The 25,237-nt window shown below is 47.1% G+C and overlaps 1 protein-coding gene across 1 annotated transcript in view; it reads right to left on the reverse strand.

Annotated features, from left to right (window-relative positions):
* The window catches only part of DNAH2 (dynein axonemal heavy chain 2), a 109,076-nt gene extending 84,102 nt beyond the window's left edge, over positions 1–24,974 (reverse strand). Inside the window, exons 1-18 of the mRNA XM_070728811.1 lie at positions 24,773–24,974; positions 22,815–22,971; positions 21,612–21,786; positions 18,840–19,003; positions 17,886–18,047; positions 15,843–15,946; positions 14,824–14,980; positions 14,544–14,626; positions 11,294–11,474; positions 10,983–11,121; positions 9,509–9,726; positions 8,965–9,063; positions 8,282–8,407; positions 7,782–7,892; positions 5,389–5,577; positions 4,150–4,253; positions 1,938–2,127; positions 13–193 (exon numbers count right to left, since the gene is read on the reverse strand). Coding sequence (XP_070584912.1) covers positions 13–193; positions 1,938–2,127; positions 4,150–4,253; positions 5,389–5,577; positions 7,782–7,892; positions 8,282–8,407; positions 8,965–9,063; positions 9,509–9,726; positions 10,983–11,121; positions 11,294–11,474; positions 14,544–14,626; positions 14,824–14,980; positions 15,843–15,946; positions 17,886–18,047; positions 18,840–19,003; positions 21,612–21,786; positions 22,815–22,971; positions 24,773–24,969 — 2,737 coding nt within the window. The 5' untranslated portion in view covers positions 24,970–24,974. The remainder of the gene's footprint in view (positions 1–12; positions 194–1,937; positions 2,128–4,149; positions 4,254–5,388; positions 5,578–7,781; positions 7,893–8,281; positions 8,408–8,964; positions 9,064–9,508; positions 9,727–10,982; positions 11,122–11,293; positions 11,475–14,543; positions 14,627–14,823; positions 14,981–15,842; positions 15,947–17,885; positions 18,048–18,839; positions 19,004–21,611; positions 21,787–22,814; positions 22,972–24,772) is intronic.
* Positions 24,975–25,237: the final 263 nt, after the last annotated feature.

Genomic DNA, 25,237 nt, shown 5'->3' on the forward strand with positions numbered 1-25,237 from the left:
CCCAGATCCCACCTGGGTTCATGGTGATGAAGATGCCGCAAGACCACACCAGGTTGATCTCGTGGCCTTCGAAGGTGAAGCGGGTCATGTTGGCCGCCAGGGCGGAGAGGATGGAGAGGATCTGCTGGGCCACCACCGAGAGGACCTCAATGTTGATGCGGTTGAATTCGTCAAAGCAGCCCCAGGCGCCCGTCTGTAGGGGAGAAAAGCAACAAGGAGGGGGGCAAGTCAGCTGGGAGACTCTACCCCATATCCAGGATCAAGCAGGGTCTCCAAACATGGCCGCTTCAAGACTTGTGGACTGCAACTCCCAGAATCCCTCAGACAGCCATCTTGACCAGGGGATTCTGGGAGTTGAAGTCCATGCAATTGAAAAGATACATAGATAAAAAAGTGCTGTTCGAGGACAGACGTATCTAACTTTACGTGCTTTAAAACTTGTGGACTTCAACTCCTAGAATCCCCCAGACAACTGGGGAATTCTGGGAGTTGAAGTCCATGCAATTGAAAAGATATATAGATTGAAAAATGTCATTCTAGGAGACTATCCAACCTTGGCTGCTTTATTGTGGACAGCAACTCCCAGAAACCTCCAGACAGCCATCTTGACTGGGGAATTCTGGGAGTTGAAGTCCATACATCTTCAAAGCTGCCTAGATTGAAAAATGCTGTTCTAGGATAAAATTATCCAACCTTGGCTGCTTTAAGACTTGTGGACTTCAACTCCCAGAATCCCGCTGCCAGCCAAGGGGAAACGAGGTAATAACAAGGCTTCAAAGTTTTCCTCTTAAGGAAGACTAATTTATTTGTTTGTTTATTCATTCATTCATTCATTCATTCATTCATTCATTCATGTATATGTTGTTTGCTTTTTAAAATATGATAGGGTTTTATGTGCTTTTTAATATTAGATTTGTTTTCGCTGGAATATTGTTTTTATTATTGTGAGCCGCCCTGAGTCTTCAGAGAGGGGCGGCGTACAAATCTAATAAATTGAATTGAATTGAATTCATTCATTCATTCTATTTATTCAATTTTTTTTATGTCGCCCTTCTCCTTAGACTCAGGGTGGCTTACAACATGTTAGCAATAGCACTTTTTAACAGAGCCCCCAGCCTATGGCCCCCACAATCCGGGTCCTCATTTTACCCACCTCGGAAGGATGGAAGGCTGAGCCAACCTAGAGCCGGTGATGAGATTTGAACCGCTGATCTACAAGTCAGCTCCCGTGGCCTGCAGTACAGCACTCTACCTGCTATGCCACCCCGGATTATACTTGTTTCAAGACCAAAAAATGTCCACAAACCCCACCCAGACCCAAATGGTCCTTGATTTACAAACACTTGTTTAGTGACTGTTCAAAAAGACAAAGCCCCTCCCCCCGCCCCCCCCAAAAGCAACTTAGGACCGTTTTTCAGACTTACAACTATCATGGCCTGGCTTGTGTTCCCGCCGGGATCAAAATTTGGATCAAATTGGCCACTAACTCGTATTTATGACGCCCCCCCCCCGAAATCACACGATCTCCTTTTGCGACCTTCCAATCAGCAAAGTCAACGGCCGTATCGCTAACTTTAAAAGATTGATTGAACCAATGCGTTTTGTTCCACCTTATACGTCCTTTCCTGATACCGTTGTTAAGTGAAATTAACTGCAGGGATTCACTTAAACATGGTGTTTGGGAAGGACGTACAAGGTGGAGTGAAACCCACTGGGTTGGGTTGATTGATTCAATCGATCAGCTGCCTGTCTGACCACAGGGGTGTCGGCGATGCTTAGCTGCCGCCTGGTTCCAGCGACAGGAATTCTGGGCACCATTTATCTGCTGAACAAAACTCCGCCCTGGCAACGGGAAAGGCATCGGGCCAGTCAGACAATCGGCTCCGCTCAGTTGCCCCAAGGCTGAAGTCGAGCTCTGCCCTGCAAAAGAGGCTCACCTGGGCGAGTCCGGAGTACATGCGCCCCATGGACTTGTAATCCAGGCCCTCCGAGCAGTTCACCACAATCACGTACATGCCGAGCGCCTTGCCCAGATCCTTCACGGTCTCCGTCTTGCCGGTGCCTGCTGGGCCCTTCGGGGAGCCTCCCCGGTGCAGGTGGAGGGCCGTGGTTAATGTCATGTAACACCTGAGGAGGAAAGGTGTCACAGGTGCTCAATGAACTCGGCGGTCTTGTTTTTCACTGCAGGCCGTCCTCGACTTACAACCGTTCACTCAGTGACCCTAATTAGAGTGGTGGCGGGGTCATAGAAGTGGAGCTTTCACCTCACAATCGGGAGGCTGTGAGTTCGATTCTAGGCGGAGGCAGATATTTCTTTCTCTGAGCGCAATGAGAATTTATCTGCCGAACAAAACTCCGCCCTGGCAACGGGTAAGGCATCCGGCCAGTAAAACAATCAGCCCCATTCAGTTGCCCCAATGCAAGGGATTATGGGACCGCCTTCTGCTGCACGAATCCCAGCGACTGATTAGGTCCTTCTCCGGGTCTCGTTGACAAAACAATGTCGTCTGGCAGGACCCAGGGGAAGAGCCTTCTCTATGGCGGCCCCGACCCTCTGGAATCAACTCCCCCCGGAGATTACGATGGCCCCCACCCTCCTTGCCTTTCGCAAGCTCCTTAAAACCCACTTTTGCTGTCAGGCATGGGGAAATTGATTCCCCTGAGCCGTTTCCGTTTTATGTATGGTTTATCTGGGATGTATGACTGTTTTTATATTAAGGGTTTTAAATTGTTTTTTAAATCATTGGATTTGTACTGTGTTTTGTTGTTGTGAGCTGCTCCGAGTCTTCAGAGAGGGGTGACATACAAATCTAATTAATAATAATAATAATAATAATAATAATAATAATAATAATAATAATAGATAGATTGATTGATTGATTGGATTTGTATGCCGCCCCTCTCCATAGACTCGGGGCGGCTAACAACAGTGATAAAAACAGCATGTAACAATCCAATACTAAAACAACTAAAAAACCCTTATTATAAAACCAAACATACATACAAACATACCATGCATAAATTGTAGAGGCCTAGGGGGAAAGAATATCTCAGTTCCCCCATGCCTGATGGCAGAGGTGGGTTTTAAGGAGCTTATGAAAGGCAAGGAGGGTGGGGGCAGTTCTGATCTCTGGGGGGAGCTGGTTCCATAGGGCTGGGGCCGCCACAGAGAAGGCTCTTCTCCTGGGTCCCGCCAAGCGACATTGTTTAGTTGACGGGACCCGGAGAAGATCCACTCTGTGGGACCTAACCGGTCGCTGGGATTCGTCCTGGAGATATTCTGGTCCAGTGCCATGAAGGGCTTTATAGGTCATAACCAACACTTTGAATTGTGACCGGAAACTGATCAGCAACCAATGCAGACTGCGGAGTGTTGGTGTTACATGGGCATATTTAGGGAAGCCCATGACTGCTCTCGCAGCTGCATTCTGCACGACCTGAAATTTCCGAACACTCTTCAAAGGTAGCCCCATGTAGAGAGCGTTACAGTAGTCGAGCCTCGAGGTGATGAGGGCATGAGTGACTGTGAGCAGTGACCCCTGGTCCAAATAGAGCCGCAATAATAATAATAATAATAATAATAATAATAATAATAATAATAATAATAATAATAATAATAGATGAATGAATTACCATAATTGCAACGGTACTGGAAAAAAGTGACACACGACCGTTTTTCACGCTTACGACCATCGTGGAATTCACCCGCAGTGGTCGGAAGATCAAAATTCAGAGGTTCAGCGAACTGATTCGCATTTAGGACGGTCGCAGTTTCCTGGGGGCTGAGTGACCCACTTTTGCAAACTTTGGACACGTTGGGGAAGGGGAGCCAGATTCATTTAATAACCGTGTGACTCACTTAACGACTTTCAGCCGTCCACTTAGTGACCGTAGCATGGCAGATCAGGGAATGGGGCAAAACTTCACCACTGTCTCACTTAGCAACAGAAATTTGGGGCTTATTTTTGGTCGTAAGTCGAGGAACTGCCTATACTCCAGCCAGCAAAAGACCCCCATCTTCCCCCCAAAGACTCAATCCAGGCAGACTCTGACAATCCCACGCTCACTTTCTCCCACTTTCACAGGGGCCCAAAAGCCCCCGACTCAAGCCCATCCCCTCTACACCCCTCCCCCCACCACAAGGGGCACCTGTCAGTCAGAGGGGTGATGACCAGCCGCCCAGAGTTCCCCAGATACTCGTAGCCGTAAGCGAACTGAGTGTTGGTCTGCCGGATCACGCAATCGTCCAAATCCTAAGAAGAAAGAAAAAGTCCAGTGGTTTCTCTGAGGACGTTTCATGACCCGACCAGGGAACATCATCAGTGCTAGAAAGGGAGTGGAGGTTGCAGAGAGGAGGAAGAGGAGGAGGAAAAGGACTGAGGGGTCCTTGGTGCTCTCTGAGCTTGCTTATTTTATTGTAGACATTTCATTGCCCAAACTAGGTTAAGCTCATCAGTTAGAAACATAGAAACACAGAAGACTGACAGCAGAAAAAGACCTCATGGTCCATCTAGTCTGCCCTTATACTATTTCCTGTATTTTATCTTACAATGGATCTATGTTTATCCCAGGCATGTTTACATTCAGTTACTGTGGATTTACCAACCACGTCTGCTGGAAGTTTGTTCCAAGGATCTACTACTCTTTCAGTCAAATAATATTTTCTCACGTTGCTTTTGATCTTTCCCCCAACTAACCTCAGATTGTGCCCCCTTGTTCTTGTGTTCACTTTCCTATTAAAAACACTTCCCTCCTGAACCTTATTTAACCCTTGAACATATTTAAATGTTTCGATCATGTCCCCCCTTTTCCTTCTGTCCTCCAGACTATACAGATTGAGTTCATGAAGTCTTTCCTGATACGTTTTATGCTTAAGACCTTCCACCATTCTTGTAGCCCGTTTTTGGACCCGTTCAATTTTGTCAACATCTTTTTTTGTAGGTGAGGTCTCCAGAACTGAACACAGTATTATTCCAAATGTGGTCTCACCAGCGCTCTATATAAGGGATCACAATCTCCCTCTTCCTGCTTGTTATACCTCTAGCTATGCAGCCAAGCATCCTACTTGCTTTCCCTACCGCCCGACCACACTGCTTACCCATTTTGGGACTGTCAGAAATCACCACCCCAGAGGTGAGAGAGAGTCCTTTGCGCCTCCCCCCCCCCCCGGTGTCATTTGCAGTTCACCTGCGGTTCTGCACACGCCCAGCAGGGGGCAGCGGCACCCAAGGCTGGAGGTAAGCCTGGCATTCCCGGCGCGCAGACGGTTCCTCTCCAGCGGAGGGCAGCAGAGAGACTTCCCTGCCGCCACAGGTTAGGCATTGCACGCCTATGGGTTCACGCATGCACTTGCACGACCGCTACCACCTCCCCCGCCACGCTCCTCACCTTCTCCCAGTAGAGGCGAAGCTGGCTCAACCACTCGAAGGACGTCACGTCCACCATGCCGCTCTTGTACAGCTTCTCGATGACGTCCCGGGCGTGGACCTCCACCGTCACTAGCGCCACGATCTTCAGGCGCATGATTTTGGTCAGGGTGCCCCGGATGGCCTCCGAGTATTTGTTGAGCATGGAGATCTAGATACCCACCCACATTGGGGGTGGAGAAGAAAAGAAGAAATCCCATCAGCGGCTATTTCTCTTGAGTGGAGCCTCCAAGTACAGCTGCAGTCTATCTTAACAGGGGAAGAGCCTTCTCTGTGGCGGCCCCGACCCTCTGGAATCAACTCCTCCCAGAGATCAGAGTTGCCCCCACCCTCCTTGCCTTTCGTAAGCTCCTTAAAACCCAACTCTGTCGTCAGGCATGGGGGAATTGAGATATTCCCTTCCCCTAGGCTTATAAAATTTATGCTTGGTATGTCTGTATGTATGATTCGTTTCTCAAATCAGGGTTTTTTAATTTAACTTAAACATTAGATTTGTTAATATTGTTTCACTTTTGTTGTTAGCCGCCCTGAGTCTACGGAGAGGGGCGGCATACAAATCAATCAATCAATCAATCAATCAATCAATCAAACAAACAAACAAACAAACAAACAAACAAACAAACAAACAAACACCCAGCCACCAATCAATCAATCAACTGCCTGCCTGCCTGCCTGCCTGCCTGCCTACCTAGCTACCTACCTACCTACCTATCTATCTATCCTTTTAAATAAATAAACAAACAAATAAATTCTAGAAGGGAACTGGCTTAGGGGGATGATGCCGTACCCCACCCTCGCTTGTGAGAAGGATATTTATAGATCCTGCAAAGGCTAGTCCAGCAGTAGATTGGGGGGGGAGGTCCTCACTTTATGACCGCGATGGAGCACGACATCTCTGTCGCTAAGCGAGATGGTGGCTAAGGGAAGGTCTGCCCATATTTATTACACTCATGGTGTCCTGGGGAATCACGCGATCCTCTTTTGGCAGCCAGAAAGGTCGTAAAAGGGGAAAAGATTCATTTAACAACAGTTAGACTTAGCCACGGACATTTTGGGCTCCCTCGTCATAAATCGAGGACTACCTGTGATTCAGGCCTTCTTTCGCACTCTGGCCTCTCCTGATGGAAATCTGCACGTAAAACGTTTCCCCATTTGGCAAAGAAATTGGGTGGTAGGTGGAGCTTGACCTACGACCACAGTTCAACCCAGCGTTTCTGTTGCTAAGCAAGGCAGTTGTTAAGAGAGGACGGCCCCCATTTTTACCACTTGTCTTGCCACCGTTGTTAAGTGAATCACTGAGTGAGTGAGTCATGCGGTTTTTAAGTGAGTCCAGCTCCCTCCGTCCCCCATGGACCTGGCTTGTTGGAAGGCCAACAAAAGAGGATCGCTTGACCCAGGGAGACGCTGCGATCGTTGTAAATACAAGCCACTTGCCACGAGGATGTGGCCATGTTAAGTGTGAAAAACTGCCTTAACCCACTCTTTTCAGTGCCATTGTAATTTTGAACAGTCACTAAATCACTTTCTTTTAACGACCCCAACTGAACAGAGCCGAGTGTTTTACTGGCCGGATGCCTTTCCCCGTTGCCAGGGTGGAGTTTTGTGCGGCAGATAGATTCTCATTGTGCCCAGAGAGAGAGAGAGAGAAATAGCCGCCTCTACCTAAGGGTCCAACTTGTGGCCAGTATTGGGTTGGTTGGTTGGTTGTGCCTCCCCCATTTCACTTGCAGTTCACCTGTGGTTCTGCACATGTCCAGCAGGGGGCAGCGCCACCCTCTGGTCACAAGGATGCCCAGAGAAAGAGAGAAAGAAATAGTGGCCTCTACCTAAGGGTCCAACTTGTGGCCAGTATTGGGTTGGTTGGGTGGTTTACTTAGATTTAAAGGCCACCCTTCTCCTCGTGGACTCAGGGAGGATCACAAAAGTCCTAACTGGATGAGGGGAGGGGACGGGGTTCCGGTAGTGAAAATGGAGCTACGCACACAACTCTGGGTGACTGGCGGGCAGGTGCGCATGTCAGAGCGAGATTTATGCATGTGCAGAAGCAACCCCCCCCCCCACCAAAATCTCGCACACCTGCGTGTCTTCTCACACACGCAGGAGCCAAATCTCGCTCCGACATGTGTGTGTACCCACTGGGCGGGGGCACCCCGAGTTGCGTGAGGATCCGCACTGGTACCGGAGATTAAGTTCCCACCCCCGCCTGCTCACAGCCTCCCGATGGTCGCTCCTCTCGGCCCCCGCACCCGTTTTCAAAAAGTCCCTAAATGAACTGTCGTAAAGTCAAGGACCGCCTGCGCCAGGGGGGGTCAGAGCAGGCTTCGCCCTCAGGTGCCGCGAGACGGAGAGCCTCACCTGCTTCTTCTTCATGGCTTTGAGGTACTTCTTCTCGCCCCGTTCCTTACAGGTGGCCAAGCACTTGCTGACGTCGGTCGTCCACTGGATCTGGCTGGCGGTGATCACCATCTGGCGGAAGTCATGTGGGAGGAGGGTTGAATTTGGAGGGGGGTAGAGTGAAGGAGACCCACCTCCCCCCGTTCTGCCACTCGGTCTGGGGTGCCAAGGGATGGGAGCAAAAGGAAACGACCCCAACCCCGGACGTCTCCTCTCAAGGGTGGCAACGTCAACCGTTTTGAGAAGGTCCCATCAGGCAAAGCGGGGTTCACGGGAGACTCCTGTTACAGCTGTTAGGGGGAGTCAGCCCCCTCCTCCCTCCCTTCACCCACCCCCCTTTTGGCTTTTGGCCTCAGGTCAAAGATGCCCTACAAGGCAGGATGGGGACGTCAACATCAGGAGTTGGTAGCACGGCCCACCAAAACGCCCCCGAGACTCCATCTGTACCCCGGAGTGCTCACCTGTCCAGGCCATTCCTTCACCCACTTGTCTCTCTTGGTCAACATCTTCTTCAGTGCCAACCGGCAGTTCCGTAGCACTTCCCTCAACGTCCAGCGCATGGCCCTCTCCACGTCGCACAGCCACTCCTGGATGGATGAAGGTGAGGATTCTCGGTCACCACTGGGAGGAGTCCGCCCACCCACCCTGCCCGTGTGGCATGGTACAGCAGAGGAGCGCATGGACCAGCGTCCACCCTTCTCAATGTCCAACAGGACCAGGCGTGATCTGGGCAACCAGGAGCTTGGGAAAGGTCATGGTGATGATGGGCAGAAGATCAGAGCACCATCCTGAGCTCCATTCAAGCATTCATCCAGCAAGGAACAGGAGGCCAGAGGACATGATTGGCCAAAGGTTCAGGTGGTGCATCATCGACTTATCTGTCTGTCCATCCGTCCATCCATCTGTCTATCTATTATCATCAACTGTTCTATCTATCTATCTATCTATCTATCTATCTATCTATCTATCTATCTATCTATCTATCTATCTATCTATCTATCTATCTAATCTATCCATCCATCCATCCATCTATCCATCTATCTATCTATCATCAGGCCGTGATGGGCCAAAAGTCCAGGTGGCATCTTCAACACCTTCATAGGCATCAAATGATCGCAGGCAAAGCCAGGGAGAAATCGCTCACCTCCACGGGTCCTTCAAGCAGAACAGGATGGGTGAAGTCCACGTATTCCCCATCCAGAGAGAACATGCCGAGGGCTTCAGACCGCTGGCTGGTCCCAACCTGAACAGGGGGAGGAGAAGGAAGAGCCTCCGCAAGTGGTCCATCGCCTCCTGACCCCAAGGAAGGCTCCCGCCTTTTGGCTTCGGCCCACCCAAGGGGCCAAACCCCAAGCAGAGTTCTGACTACCCATCGCCACCAACAGCATTACATGGGAAGGAAGAGAAGGAACCACTGTCATCAGAGTTGCATGGGACCTTGAAGGTCTTCTAAGCAGGGGATCCTACTACACCATTTTAGACAAAGGGCTACCCGGTCCCTTCTTGAAGGCCTCCAGTCATGGAGCACCCACAACTTCTGGTGGCAAGCCGTTCCCCTTGATTGGTCAGGAAATTCCTCCTGAGTTCTAGGCCGTTCTAGACCCAAGGACGTCTTCGTTCTATCCCCTGGAGAAACCAAAGGGATGGTGGGCAGGAGACCCAGGGCCTTCCGCGGAGTCCCATCCTACCTTCTGGATTTTGAGGCACTTGATGTTGTCGAAGCACTTCTTGAGGTGCGGCTGGACGGCCTCTGGGTTACGGGACTGGCCCAAGATCTCCAAGAGGTCATCGTTGGAGAGGAAGTAGAAACGGGGAAAGATGTGGCGCTTGGTCTCCAGGTACATGTCCAGCGACTTCTGGATGTCTTCCAACGCACTGTTCATGTCGACCAGTTTGTCCAGGAGTCCTGCAGGAGGAGGAGGAGGAGGAGCACAGAAGAAGAATCCTAAGCGCCTCCCGGGTCCTCCTCAGAGGTCTCAGGATCCTGAGGACCTCCTACGACCTTCTTCTTGTCTCCAGTAGAACCCTCCACCATGACCAAAAGGTGGAACACCCCAACCTACAGCCCTACGTGGCATCGGACCAGAGTCTGTGGAGAGGGGCGGCATATAAATCCAATAAATCTAATCTAATCTACTTGCGAGACCGCCTCCTGCCCCATGAGTCCCAGCGACAGGTGAAGTCCCACAGAGTCGGACTTCTCTGGGTCCCAACAACTAGACAATGTCGCTTGGTGGGGTCTAGGGGAAGGGCCTTCTCTGTGAGGGCCCTTGCCCTCTGGAATCAGCTCCCCCAAGAGATCCACACTGCCCCCACCCTCCTCGCCTTTCACTAGAGTCTTAAGAGTCATTTATGCAGCCAGGCTTGGGGCCATTAGACCCTGGTCCCCTGGCCAAACAAATGTAGTGTAGGTTTGTTCTGTTGTGTTTGCTGACTGATTTTAATACTACGGGGGCTTTACATTAACTGTTTTAAATAGAAACATAGAAGACTGACGACTGAAAAAGACCTCAGGGTCCATCTAGTCTGCCTTTATACTATTTCCTGTATTTTATCTTAGGATGGATCTATGTTTATCCCAGGCATGTTTACATTCAGTTACTGTGGATTTATCTACCACGTCTGCTGGAAGTTTGTTCCAAGGATCTACTACCCTTTCAGTAAAATAATATTTTCTCATGTTGCTTTTGATCTTTTCCCCAACTAACTTCAGATTGTGTCTCCTTGTTCTTGTGTTCACTTTCCTATTAAAAACACTTCCCTCCTGGACCTTATTTAACCCTTTAACATATTTAAATGTTTCGATCATGTCCCCCCTTTTCCTTCTGTCCTCCAGACTATACAGATTGAGTTCATGAAGTCTTTCCTGATACGTTTTATGCTTAAGACCTTCCACCATTCTTGTAGCCCGTCTTTGGACCCGTTCAATTTTGTCAATATCTTTTTGTAGGTGAGGTCTTCAGAACTGAACACAGTATTATTCCAAATGGGGTCTCACCAGCGCTCTATATAAGGGGATCACAATCTCCCTCTTCCTGCTTGTTATACCTCTAATAAATCGGATTATGATGTTGCATTGTTCTGTTATATGTTCTAAGCCATCCCGAGTCCGTGCAGAGGTATAAATTCAAACAAACAAACAAATATATAAATAAATAAAACCTGGGTAATGAGTCGCTCGCAGAGCGTTATTGTCCTTCACGAAGCGGTCCATGATGGTCTTCCAGCTGCTGTTGATGTTGTCGAAGGAGGAGGACTCCCCGGGCAGCTGCTTGCGGATATCTTCCCCCAAGAAGATGTTCTGGAGATGGAAGGAGAGGCACATCTGGATTTGTAAGGCACGAGGCCCATTCATGGCGAGAGGCAGCTGGGTAGGTCTGGTTCCTCCCCTCAGTGTCCCTCATCGCCCCCACAGTGGTCTACTGCCCCACCAAAAGAGACGATATGGGGTGACGTCCCATTCGGAACCTCACCTCCAGGTACATCCACTGCCGCTGGACGGTCAGCATCATCTCGATCACCTCCAGGATGAGCGAGAGGCAGCGCTCCCACCGGTCCACGTCCTTCTCAAAGGGCTTCACAAAGCGCGAAGCCTTCATGGTGGACAAGGCCACCTGGTTGTCATCCAGCGCCTGGAATACGTCCTCGGTTCCTCTGCAGGAAGAGAATGAAGGACCTCAAGAGGAGGCCTAGTACTGGCAGTGGAGGACCCCCGAGTCGGAAGAGACCGTTCTGGAGACAGGACCTCTGCCATTCCCGTCCTACGACCAAAGTTATGTACTACACAAACGCTTGGTCAAGCTAAAAGACGTGTCACGCAATTCTACATGCCCTCGTTCCTCTCATGAGATTTTGGAACTCACGTGGACCTCAGAAGACCTTCTACAGAGGATACTAGAGGTTGAAAACTGTGGAGTCCTTCAACCTCCCTTGAACCAAATTCGGACACCAGAAAAGGGTTCAAGAGAAGGCGGCCTTTAGCTGCCCTGTCTCAGTCCAAACCTAGGAAACCTTTGATGATGGTAACCACCACCGCATGGAATTCCTTCCAGAAGCCAACATGGCCATTGTGATTTCTGGGGAGAGAAGAGCCCCACCCAGAGTCTTCGTTCTGCACTTGGGAGGGGGGGGGCAGCTGATGTTGGTCCTTCAGATACTGTAGGGCTGTGATGGCGAAACCTTTTTGGTTCACGTGCCAAAAGGAGATGTGTATACGTGGGCTAGCATGAGTTGTATGTGGGCTGGCATGAGCTAGCACGTGCCCAAACCCCTTCCCTCCCCAACACATGTGCAACCCCCCCCGCCCGCTGCCCCCACGCATACACACAGGCCTTTCTGAAGCATGGCAGGCAGTGGTGGGTTCCTACGAATACGGTCCAGAGAGCTGGCAGGACACAGGGGAAGAACCTTCTCTGTGGCGGCCCCAACCCTCTGGATTCAACTCCCTCTGGAGATTAGGACTGCCCCCACCCTCCTTGCCTTTCGCAAACTCCAGGGATGGGGAAATTGATTCCCCTTGGCCGCTCCGTTTTATGTATGGTTTGTTTGGGTTGTATGAGTGTTTTTAAATCGAGGGTTTTTAACTGTTTTCCTGTTTTAATCATCGGATTTGTATTATGTATTTCTGCTGTGAGATGCTCCGAGTCTTCGGAGAGGGGCGGCATACAAATCTAATAAATAAATAAATAAACAAAACCCACTGATTTTCAGGAGGTTTTTGCCCTTGGTGTCTCTGTGTCGGAAGAAGGCCTCCTGCCTGTTGTACATACTCCTGATCAGTTGGAGGATGATGAAGATATTGAGGACTCAGATTCAGATAGTGTTTATGAAGTAGTGGGGGGCCCTGGGTTACAGGTAGTAGAACAGGTGGGAGGCCAGCCACAGGATGGGGCTATGAGTTCAGGATCTGGCGAGGGAGAATCAGACGCTCGCTGGGTAAACCGTAAATTCAGAAGGGCCCAAAAACGTAGAGAACAGGTGTCTGGAAGAAGATATTAAGGAGAGGAATGGGTTAAATACTGTAGTGAGGTAATTGGCACGTCCGGGGGCTAGTGGAGAAGAAGGGTGGAGTTTCAATGTTGCTGAAAAGAAATATGGAGGTGTTTTCGCCACGCTAGAGTAAGCCAAAGTATTTTGTATTGTATTTAGTTAGTGCTGCTGTCTTTTTTAAAGCGATGTAGTTAGGAAAATAAATCTCGTTTAAGTGAAGCAGGAAGAGAAATGTGAGAAATGCGGCTAAGAGAGAGATAATGGACCGACTGATGTCTGGAATGTGTTGAAGTACAGGAGAGCAGAGAAATAAACGGAGTTGCTTTATTCATGAAATGATGCATTTAATGAGAGTTATTTGTAATTACTAAACTTCTACCAGAAACCAGAACAATGCCCGCCATCTTTATTCTTCGTCCGAAGCACAGCTGAGGGCTTCTTCCCCACGGAGACACGGGGGTGGGGGGGAATCACCAGAAATCAGTGGGTTCATACCCGTGAGGTTCTTTGGACCGCATCGGTAAGAATCCACCACTGCTGGCATATGAAAAAAACATGCCCAAATGGGCAAACCAGAAGTTCAGAAAAAACGCACTTCCTGTTTTCCTGCTGTGCTGTTTTTTGCACTCCAGAGGCTTCAGGGAAGCTTCCCCGAACCCTCCAGGGTGCAAAAAAACAGCACAGTGGGAAAACAGGAAGTGCGTTTTTTCTGAACTTCCGGTTTGTCCATTGAGGGACTTTTTTGCCTCCGGGGCTTCAGGGGAGCTTCCTTGAAGCGTCCACAGGACGAAACAGCCTTTTCCGAGGCCAAAAAAACCAGCTGCGCGTGTGAAGCTGATACATGGAAAAATCTCACGTGCCCTCCAATATGTCTCCAGGTGTCACCTATGGCACTTGCGCCATAGGTTCAGCATCACGACCGTAGAGTGTTAACCTGGTGTGTCCAAAGCCCACAGGGTCATCTACCGGGCAGTGAAAGGCTGCATTTTTTTTTACTACCGAACTGTGGGCATGGCTTATTTTGTGGGTGTGGCTTGCCAGCCATGTGACCAGGTGGGAGTGGCTTGATGTTCATGTGACCGCAGGGGGTGGCTTAAAGGTCATGTGACTGGCTTAAAGGATGCTAACTTGACAACACTCACGTCAAGGGTTCGGGTGCCTGGTCTCTCCTCAAAGAGACACAATTTCCCTTTCTATTGACTATTACTCAACACCCAAAATATACTATTTAATTTTATGTATACAGGCCCTATGTGTACATACATAATACACACAGGCACACAAAAATATACATTATATAAACTGTATGTGTATGTACACACGCACACACGCACAGCTCTTCTAAACACATTCAACCTCATTTACTGCAATAGGAAAAATATATCCAGAGCCCAGAAGGCAAAAAAAGAAAAAAATTCAATTTTTTTCTACCGTTTCTGTGTACCTGACCGTACCTGCAAGAGCCCCTCACTGCTACCATTCCCTGATTATTATTATTATTATTATTATTATTATTATTATTATTATTATTAGATTTTTTATGCCGCCCCTCTCCGAAGACTCAGATCAGCTCACAACAAGAAACAGTACAAATCCAATACTTAAAACAATTAAAAACCCTTAATATAAAAACAATCATACTTCCCATACAGACCATACATAAAGCGGAAACGGCCCAGGGGAATCCATGCTACATGGACGTCCTTCTCCCCACCTTGAACCCAACCCACCTACCTGATCCGGTGGTGTCCTTTGTCTTTGTACGGCACAATGTCCAACGAGGTGGCAGCCCAGGTCTTGGCAATGTTCTCAAGAGCCTGGGAGGAGAAGGACGGGAGGAGAAGACATTCATCCCTTCCTCCCTCAATGCTTGCAGGGGCTTCCCAACAGGACAGGCAAGAAGAGTTTCATGGAAGTCAAAGAGCCTCCTGAAAACCAGTCCTCAGGCTCTCGTCTGAAGAAGGGGCAGTTCGGCGGAGTGGACTGCTGGTCAACGGAAGCAGAAGGCGCTTACCTGCTCGATGGCCAGTTCCTTGGTGGCTGAGGAAGAAATCTCAGCAATCTTCTCCACGTGTTTGTCCAAGCCCAACTCGATGATATTTTCCAGTCGGAAGTCCTCGGCGTCTTGGTCGAACGTCCGAAGGACCAAGTCCTTCACCTGGTCCCAGTGTCTGCAGGTAACCAGGAATGAATGGATGGATGGATGGATGGATGAAAGAGTCTCTCTCTCTCTCTCTCTCATCTATCTATCTTGCCTGTCTGTACATCCGTACATCCATACATCTATCCATCTATCTATCTATCATGCTTATATTTATCACCTATCTCTGTACCTGTCTGTCTATCATCATCAAACATTCTATCTCACTCTCTATCTATCTACCTATCCATCTATTGATCATGCCTACATCGATCATCTCTCTCTGTGTGTCTATCATTATCAACTATTCTGTCTGTCTGTCTTTCTGCCCATCCCCCCATCCATCCATCTATTGACCATGCCTATATTGATCAACTCTCTGTGTGTGTGTCTCTATATCATTATCTATTCTATTTATCTGTCTGTCTGTCTATTCATCCATCCATCTATCGATCATGCCTATATCGATCATCTCTCTCTATCATTATAAACTATTCTATCTATCTATCTATCTATCTATCTATCTATCTATCTATCTATCTATCTACCTACCTACCTACCTACCCATCCATCTATATCGACCTATCTATCCATCCATCCATCCATCTATTGATCAGGCCTATATCAATCATCCTCTCTTTCTGTCTCTCTCTCTCTCTCTCTCTCTATCATCATCAACTATTCTATTTATCTATCTATCCATCCGTCATCTCTCTCTCTCTCTCTCCATCCATCCATCCATCCATCCATCCATATATCTATCTATATCTATCCCTATCACTATCCATCCATCCATCCTTGGTCAAAGTTCTCCTGGTCCCAAGACCAAGGCTGGAGTCGCTCCACTCGGCCAGCCCATGACTGTGATTCCTGGCCTAACTCCAGCCGCCTACCTCTCTCGCAAAGCTGGGTTCCGGAGGTCCGTGATCAAAGGCATGGTCCTCTTGAACTGCTCAATCTTGGCCTTGGAAGTATCGATTATTTCCCAGTTTCGGTCCTTTGGTCACAAAAAGGGAGGCAAACACTCATTCAATGATGGAAATAAGGAAGCATTTTCTGGACTGGGGCTGACTTCAACGTCTCGAAGCTCTACGATCAGAGGTGGGATTCAGCAGGTGCTGACCAGTTAGAACCGGTAGTGGAAGATTTTGAGTAGTTCAGAGAACCGGTAATTAGCACCTCTGACTGGCCCCGCCCCATCTATTCTCCGCCTCCCAAGTCCCAGCTGATTGGGAGGGAATGGGGATTTTGCAGTAACCTTCCCCTGCCACGTCCACCAAGCCACACCCACAAAGCTGGCAGTTTTAAAAAATTGAATCCCACCACTGTTGCAGCCGTTTCCTGACCCCACTAGGTAACATCAGCAGGGCTAGAAGGGAGTTGGGTTTGGAGAGGAGGAGGAGGACTGTGGGGGTCTTTGCCGTTCTCTGAGCTGGGTGGTTTACTTGTAGACTTTTCATGACCCCACTAGGTAACATCATCAGGGCTAGAAGGGAGCGAAGTGTCAAGCCGGTGCAGGAGTTGGTGAGAAATGAAAGCTTGTCACATTATCTATAGAAGGACTGGTGTTGATGGGAACTTGGGTGGGGTGATTTTCATGGGGGGACAGAGGCAGCAGCCACAGAGCCTTCTTTCGAGGGGTTCAAGGCCATCCTATGCCCACCCAACTGGGCGGAAGCAGAAGGAGGACTGGCCAAGCAGGTATAGTCTGAGTGGGCAGCATGATAAGTTTGTGGGTTGTGTGTGTGTGTGTCAAGGGATGTGAACTTTCAACTGGGTGGGAAACTCGGATTCAGGCTTCCCCGTGTAGGTGCCAGGATGGCTCCGTCAATGAATCGGAACTTTGAGGAACAAATTTGACTCGGATTCTAGTTTGACGGAACCTTGACATCGTTGTGGTTAGCTCTGGCCCAGCTCCTGCCCCAAGGAATGTGCAGGTGGATGTGCGGGAGACAACCACATGCCGCAGACCTGTTTTGCTCCCGATGGAATCTGCCGACGAAGCCTCCTCTGACCAAGGCAGCGTGTGACAGGGAAGAGGGGGAGTTTGGCAGACAGCCCAGGAGGAGATCAATCATCTGCATCATCTTTATTTATTTTTATTTTATTTATTATTTAGATTTGTATGCCGCCCCTCTCCGCAGATTCTGAACAAGAATTAATGACACATCCACGCATGCGTAGAGTGATGCATAGGGGACAACAACTGAAGGATTATTACAAGAGAAAATGAGGCCACCTGTGGTTGGGTGGGGCTGCTGTAATTAGGGCTGCTGCTATAAATAGCAGCGTGTGGGTTTGGCTGTTGTGGAAGAGTATCTGATCGCAGTTCTTCATGAATCGTGTGTTGCTGTTTTCTGGACTTTGTTTGTTGATTTTTTTCACGCCTTTGAAAACAAAGCAGAGCAATGTGTGTGCATGTGTGTGTGTCTCACTTCATTGGAAGAAGAAGGTGTGAAGTTTCTTCACAGCTGCTAGCTAAGTATTTAATGACTGCTTAAGGGAAATTGTACAGACTACCCGGTTGTTTTGGGAAGAGTGCTCTTTGCAATACAAAAAGAGTGCTTAGTTTATTTTGAATTTTGGGATTGTTAGTTCTTATTTAACTAAGTCTGTCTCTTGGCTTTATCACACATCCCCACTCTGTTAAAATTCTCTGCTCGATGAGGTTGAAGGTTTCATAGCCTAGCTATACCGAGACAAACCAACAGTGATAAAGAACATTGTTTTGAATTTTCAAACGTGTGTGTGTCTGCAATTTGTACCCTTGAATTTTCGGAAGGAGTCTACTGGTGACTTGCACTCTCAGTGTTGGTGGGAACCTTCTTCATGGTTCCTCGTTTCAATTCAGTTGAGCTTTGACCCCAGGTCCAAAGACCCCAACCTCCACCATCTCCTTCTTCCCCCCTTTCCCCACTGCAAAGCCCCCCGCTTGCCTTAAGCTCCTTGCTCAGCTTGTTCAGCTTCCGGAAGAGTGCGAAGGCCGTGTTCTCCATCACCTCCGTCTTCAAGGTCTTGAAGCTCCCGTTCTTCCACTCCTCCCAGTGGACCTCCCATTCCTTGGTGATCTCCCAGACTTGCTGGATATAATCCAGTTCCTGCAGAGCCCAAGAGAAGGCAAGACGCTGCGTTAGTCAGCCCGATTCTCGGCCTCTGAGATCTTCTCTACGGGAGAAGGCCAACGGGAGAAGCCAGCAGTGTGAAGTGAGTTTTGAGCCAGCTGTGTGCAGCAGCTGCCAGAAAAGCCAACACAGTTCTAGGCTGCATTAACAGAGAGAATCCAGGCCAGGCGAAGGGTTAATGCCACTTTACAAGGCCTTGGTGAGGCCACACTTGGAATACGGCATCCATGATGCAAAAAGGACATTGAGACTCTAGAAAAAGTGCCGAGAAGAGCGACAAAGATGATTAGGGGACTGGAGGCTGAAATATATGAAGAACGGTTGCAGGAACTGGGTTTATGTGTAGTTTAATGAAAAGAAGGACCAGGGGAGACATGATAGCAATCTTCCAGTATCTCATGGTTTGCCCCAAAGAAGAGGGACTCAAGCTATTCTCCAAAGCACCCAAGGGCAGAATCAAAATCAATGGGTGGAAACTAAACAAGGAGAGAAGCAACTTAGAACTAAGGAGAAAATTTCCTGACAGTTAGAACAATTGACCAGTGGAACAGCTTGCCTCCAGGTTGTGAATGCTCCAACACTGGAGGTTTTTAAGCAGATGTTGGATAACCATCTGTCTGAAGTAGTGTAGGGTTTCCTGCCTAACCAGGGGGTTGGACTAGAAGACCTCCAAGGTCCCTTCCAACTCTGTGTTTGTTGTTGTTATTATTGTTGTTGTTGTTATTATCATCATCATCATCATCATCATTATCATCAGGTCCTCCTCACCCTCTCCAGCTTCTGAAGGTCTTTGGAGGCCGGCTGGTCAATCTTGAAGATGCCCAGGTTGGAGCGTAGGGCGTTCTCCTCCTCCTTCATGGTCGCCAGTAACTGCCTCATGGCCATGATCTGCTCCAGGGCAGCATCAGCCGAGACGGCACTGGTGAAGGGACCTGCCAGTGGAGAAGGACAGAAGACATGGGTGACTTCCGGGCTATCTCTGGGGGATGAGCGATGACTCCCGATCCAAACACAACAGGCTTCCGCTGGTGAGAAGGCTGCTGTGGGTCAAAGACAGGTGAAGCTGGGCCAGGGTGGGGCGTATCCTTTTCATTTAGATGAGTGGCAGAAGGGAGGGCGGTGTCAAAATGGGAATTAGCCTATTAGCATCCTATACATAAACGCAATACGAACGAAGTCCAACCTCCCTTGAATCCATAAGACCTTAATCGAACTCTAGCATCTGCAGGTGAGAAGATTCCTGTGTATTTAGCAATCAAGCAGTTTAGTTAAAAGATTCCTGTGTATTTAGCAATAAAGCAGTTTAGTTAGAAGATTCCTGTATATTTAGCAATAAAGCAGTTTAGTTAGAAGATTTCTATTTAGCAATAAAGTACCGGTAGTTTAGTGAGAAGATTCCTGTGAATTTAGCAATAAAGCAGTTTAGTTAGAAGATTCCTGTATATTTAGCAATAAAGCAGTTTAGTTAAAAGATTCCTGTATATTTAGCAATAAAGCAGTTTAGTTAGAAGATTCCTGTATATTTAGCAATAAAGCAGTTTAGTTAGAAGATTCCTGTATATTTAGCAATAAAGCAGTTTAGTTAGAAGATTCCTGTGAATTTAGCAATAAAGCAGTTTAGTTAGAAGATTCCTGTGTATTTAGCAATAAAGCAGTTTAGTTAGAAGATTCCTGTGAATTTAGCAATAAAGCAGTTTAGTTAAAAGATTCCTGTGTATTTAGCAATAAAGCAGTTTAGTTAGAAGATTCCTGTGAATTTAGCAATAAAGCAGTTTAGTTAAAAGATTCCTGTATATTTAGCAATAAAGCAGTTTAGTTAGAAGATTCCTGTATATTTAGCAATAAAGCAGTTTAGTTAGAAGATTCCTGTGTATTTAGCAATAAAGCAGTTTAGTTAAAAGATTCCTGTGTATTTAGCAATAAAGCAGTTTAGTTAGAAGATTCCTGTATATTTAGCAATAAAGCAGTTTAGTTAGAAGATTTCTATTTAGCAATAAAGCAGTTTAGTGAGAAGATTCCTGTGAATTTAGCAATAAAGCAGTTTAGTTAGAAGATTCCTGTGTATTTAGCAATAAAGCAGTTTAGTTAGAAGATTTCTATTTAGCAATAAAGCAGTTTAGTTAGAAGATTCCTGTGAATTTAGCAATAAAGCAGTTTAGTTAGAAGATTCCTGTATATTTAGCAATAAAGCAGTTTAGTTAGAAGATTCCTGTGAATTTAGCAATAAAGCAGTTTAGTTAAAAGATTCCTGTGTATTTAGCAATAAAGCAGTTTAGTTAGAAGATTCCTGTATATTTAGCAATAAAGCAGTTTAGTTAGAAGATTTCTATTTAGCAATAAAGCAGTTTAGTGAGAAGATTCCTGTGAATTTAGCAATAAAGCAGTTTAGTTAGAAGATTCCTGTGTATTTAGCAATAAAGCAGTTTAGTTAGAAGATTTCTATTTAGCAATAAAGCAGTTTAGTTAGAAGATTCCTGTGTATTTAGCAATAAAGCAGTTTAGTTAGAAGATTTCTATTTAGCAATAAAGCAGTTTAGTTAGAAGATTTCTATTTAGCAATAAAGCAGTTTAGTTAGAAGATTTCTATTTAGCAATAAAGCAGTTTAGTTAGAAGATTTCTATTTAGCAATAAAGTAGTTTAGTTAGAAGATTCCTGTGTATTTAGCAATAAAGCAGTTTAGTTAGAAGATTTCTATTTAGCAATAAAGTAGTTTAGTTAGAAGATTCCTGTGTATTTAGCAATAAAGCAGTTTAGTTAGAAGATTTCTATTTAGCAATAAAGCAGTTTAGTTAGAAGATTTCTATTTAGCAATAAAGTAGTTTAGTGAGAAGATTCCTGTGAATTTAGCAATAAAGCAGTTTAGTTAGAAGATTTCTATTTAGCAATAAAGCAGTTTAGTTAGAAGATTTCTATTTAGCAATAAAGCAGTTTAGTTAGAAGATTTCTATTTAGCAATAAAGTAGTTTAGTTAGAAGATTCCTGTGTATTTAGCAATAAAGCAGTTTAGTTAGAAGATTTCTATTTAGCAATAAAGCAGTTTAGTTAGAAGATTTCTATTTAGCAATAAAGCAGTTTAGTTAGAAGATTCCTGTGTATTTAGCAAATAGTTTAGTTAGATCCCTATACATAAGCTTTCAACAATAAAGTAGTTTAGTTAGAAGATTCCTGTGTATTTAGCAATAGTTTAGTTAGAAGATTCCTGTGTATTTAGCAATAAAGTAGTTTAGTTAGAAGATTCCTGCGCATTGGGCTTTCAGCAATAGAGAGGTTTAACTGGACCTTCACGGGCGGATGTGGTCCTTCGTGCCTGACAGGACCAGCCCTCTTCAGTTTCCCTAACCCAAGTGGGGCTTCCTCTCGAGGAACGGGGACGGCAACCAGAAGTTCTCAGCCCTACCGTTTTCCTACCAAAACCCAGAAGAAAATGGGGCCAGCCCACTCCCACCTAAGGAACCGAAAGGGCAGTTGAAGGGAAGGCCCATCCTTTTTTGGTCCCCGTGACGGGGACGATGGGTTGAGAGGGAGAGGCGGTCACTCACCGTTCATGTCAAAGTCCTGGAGGAGATTCTGGGCCTTCTTCTTGAAGTCATCCGCGCAGTGGATCAGGCCCGTCTTGAACTTCTCCTTGTGCTTCTTCAACATGGTCTCACTGTCCAGGAGGCACTGCTGGAAGGCCAGCCACTCCGAATTCAGGTCACCCAGCAGCTGCAACACCTGGCGGGGAGACGGGAACCGAGCGGCGTTGAGCCCGAAAGGAGGCGACCCCCAATCCAATGCAGGGAATCCTCGACCTATGACCAAACCCAGGTCCAGAATTTCCACTTCTCAGCATCATTAATTGAGTTGTTTCTGATATTTTTTGTGCCAAGGTTGTTAAGACAAACTCCACGGTCATTAAGTGAATTTCACAGCCGTTAAGCAAATCCAGCTTTCCCATCGACTCTGCTTGTCAGAAGGCCGTTAACAGCAATCGCACGACCCCCAGGATACTGCAATGTGTTGACGGACAGGAACGCAAATTTTTCTTTGCCCGACCACGGGGAATATTGTGACAGTCATAAGTGTGACAACAACTGCTGGTAAGTCACTTTTCCCCCCACTCCTGTTGTCGTTGGGACTTCTCCGGGCCCCGTTGACGAAACAATGTTGTTTGGCGGGACCCAGGGGAAGAACCTTCTCGGTGGCGGCCCCGACCCTCTGGAACCAACTCCCCCCGGAGATTAGGATTGGCCCCACCCTCCTTGCCTTTCGCAAACTCCTAAAAACCCACCTCTGCCGCCAGGCATGGGGAAATTGATTCCCCTGGGCCGTTTCCGCTTTATTTATTTATTTATTTATTTATTGATTGATTGATTGATTGATTGATTGATTGATTGGATTTGTATGCCACCCCTCTCCGGAGACGTGGGGCGGCTAACAGCAATAATAAGACAGCGTACAATAATAATCCAATACTACTATGGTTTGCATGAGACGTATGATTGTTTTTTATATTAATGGTTTTAAAATTGTTTTAACCATTGGATTTGTACTGTTTTGTTGCTGTGAGCCGCTCCGAGTCTCCGGAGAGGGGCGGCATACAAATCTAATAAATAATAATAATAATAATAATAATAATAATAATAATAATAATAATGATAAACAGACCATCGCTGTTGAGGATGACCTATACGGAGGCCGGTCATCTTCGGCAGAAGGAGGGAAGCTGCGTTTTGGGGCCCCACCACAGCCCCACAACCTACCTGCTCTTCCACCACCACCTCGTACTTCTCCAGGATGGCAAACTGCTCGTGGATGGGGGGGATCTGCCCCTCGATCTTCAGCAGGTCGTTCTGCAGGGTCTCGTGCAGCTGGAGGCTCCGGCTCAGCTCCTCCAGGGTCTGCGGGGGGCGGCTGACGCTGCAGGGCGAAAGGGGCGTGTTAGGCCAGGTGAGGGATTTGACTGCCCTAGTTGCGGCTGCCTGTAGGGGGCGATGTTCCCTCCCCGGCGCTGTCCAAAGACATTTCTGCAGGTTGGCTGGCTGGCACGATGTCATTATGCTGTTACCTTTACAGTACTGGTCACTGATCTTGACCAGTTCTAGGAAGACCAAACTGTATTTATACTCTGAGATTCAGATACCGATATTCGAGGCATCCAGAACTTTGAGAACTAATCAGCCTAATCAACTTGGGAGTCTGGCGCCCCCTTGCTACTGCTTTTTGCTCTTTACTTTTGCTATTTCCCCTTTTAAGAACTACAGTATTAGCAAATTAATTACTTCTATACTATTTTCGTCCATGTGTTATATGTTTTTATGTTTACTGTCTTTTTAATTAATTGATTTTAGTGGGTTAAATTATTGATGTTATGAGTGAATTGGGCTATACTATTAGTGTTTTTAAGTAATTTATTTTTAAATTAATTATTAGGGTTTTTTAGCAATGGATTATTATAATTATGGGAATGAAATAAATGGGGGTGGGTGGGAGGGGGATGGTGAATGGAATGGGATGGGTGGGTGGGATTATAGTATGTATGAAGTGAATGGATACGATTTAAATTTGGTGTATGATTGATTGTGTGCTTGTTTTTTATATATATTGGAGTTGCTTTTATGAATTTTTTTAACCTAAAACTGTAATTTAGATTGCTAAATATGTTTTTGCCATTGTTGTGAGCCGCCCCGAGTCTGCGGAGAGGGGCGGCATATAAATCCAATAAATCTAATCTAATCTAATCTACCTTCCCACCGAAGGGGGTACCTATTGATCTATTCACATTTGCATGCTTTCGAACTGCAAGGTTGGCAGTGTTGTGAGTGGTCCACATCCGGCTCAGCTGGTCACTGATTTTGAGGACCAGGAGGCGGGATGAGTACTGGCATCGCAAGCCAGTGTTCTTGCCATCCGAGTCTGACAGTGAAAGGGGAGTTGGAGACTGGGGAGCCACCACAGACTGTAGAACCACCAATTGTGGTATTGTCTGACTCAGAGGTCGATGGGGACTTTGAGATCAGGACCCCCTGTTAGATGCAGGAGTAAGGAGAATGAGATCGAGGCATGAGATCTCATTAGAATGGATCCTCAAATAGATCTGTGGGACATTTGGCCAAACCTTGGCAGTATATAAGGACAGTCTGATGGGGGTGTGGCATACAACACCTTGGCAGTATATAATGACAGTCTGAAAGGGGGTGTGGCATACAACATTCCCTATCATGGAGGAAGCTGCCTTAGAACTAAGAGACTTCTTCTGTTTTCATGGACTTCGATTCCTGCCTGTTGCATACGCTGTTAAATTATCTGGACTGTGAATTTAGTTAAAAAACAGAGACATATCGTTAGTGGAGATTTATGACTCACATCCTGGACTTTTCTTATCTCCTGCCTATTAGAAAATGGCAACCAGCATTTTCTTCTTTGCATTATCCCTTGTATTGCAGAAATTGTGTCACCAATAGACTTTGCCTATGGGTATTTTGGAAACAACGTGTGTGGTCTATATTTCTGATAATTGATCCGGCCGGACAGAACAGGCTGGAGCTGGAGTGAACAACCGGGAGCTCACACCATCGCATGGGACTCAGGTCTCAAACCTGAGCTGCCGACTTGCCCAGCGTCTTAAACCCCCCAAGCCCACCACGCTGCTCTTTTATGCCGGGAAGAGGCGGGGAAAGAGAGGGAAGGGAGGGGGGATTGACAGCGAGAGTCCACTCACTCGGCTGCGTTGTCCTGCAGGTAGGCGGTCAACTCCCGCAAGCGTCCGGTGGCCATCTCCTTCAGCAGGTTGGTCAGCTTGTTCTGCCATTCGTTGCAGTGCTGGACCACGGCGGCCTTGAGGTGGGAGCAGTCCAGCAGCACAAACTGGATACTCAACACTGTCTCCTCCTTCTGGGCGTTGTTGGCCACCTCCATGTAGCTAGAAGGAGAAAGAGGACTCAGAGGGCCGGAAGGGGACCCTGGAGGCCTTCCGGTCCAACCCTTTATCCAATATTTTGAACGTTTATATTGAAAATGTAAAGATGGTAGGTAGATAGATAGAGGAATCCAGAGCATGATACCATGGTGTTTCGAGACTGAAGGATGCCAATGCAAGATTGATAAATGATGGATGGATGGATGGATGGATGGATGGATGGATGGATGGATGGATGGATGGGTAGGTGGGTAGGTAGGTAGGTAG

This window comes from Erythrolamprus reginae, chromosome Z, assembly GCF_031021105.1.
Source record: "Erythrolamprus reginae isolate rEryReg1 chromosome Z, rEryReg1.hap1, whole genome shotgun sequence".
Classification (NCBI taxonomy): domain Eukaryota; kingdom Metazoa; phylum Chordata; class Lepidosauria; order Squamata; family Dipsadidae; genus Erythrolamprus; species Erythrolamprus reginae.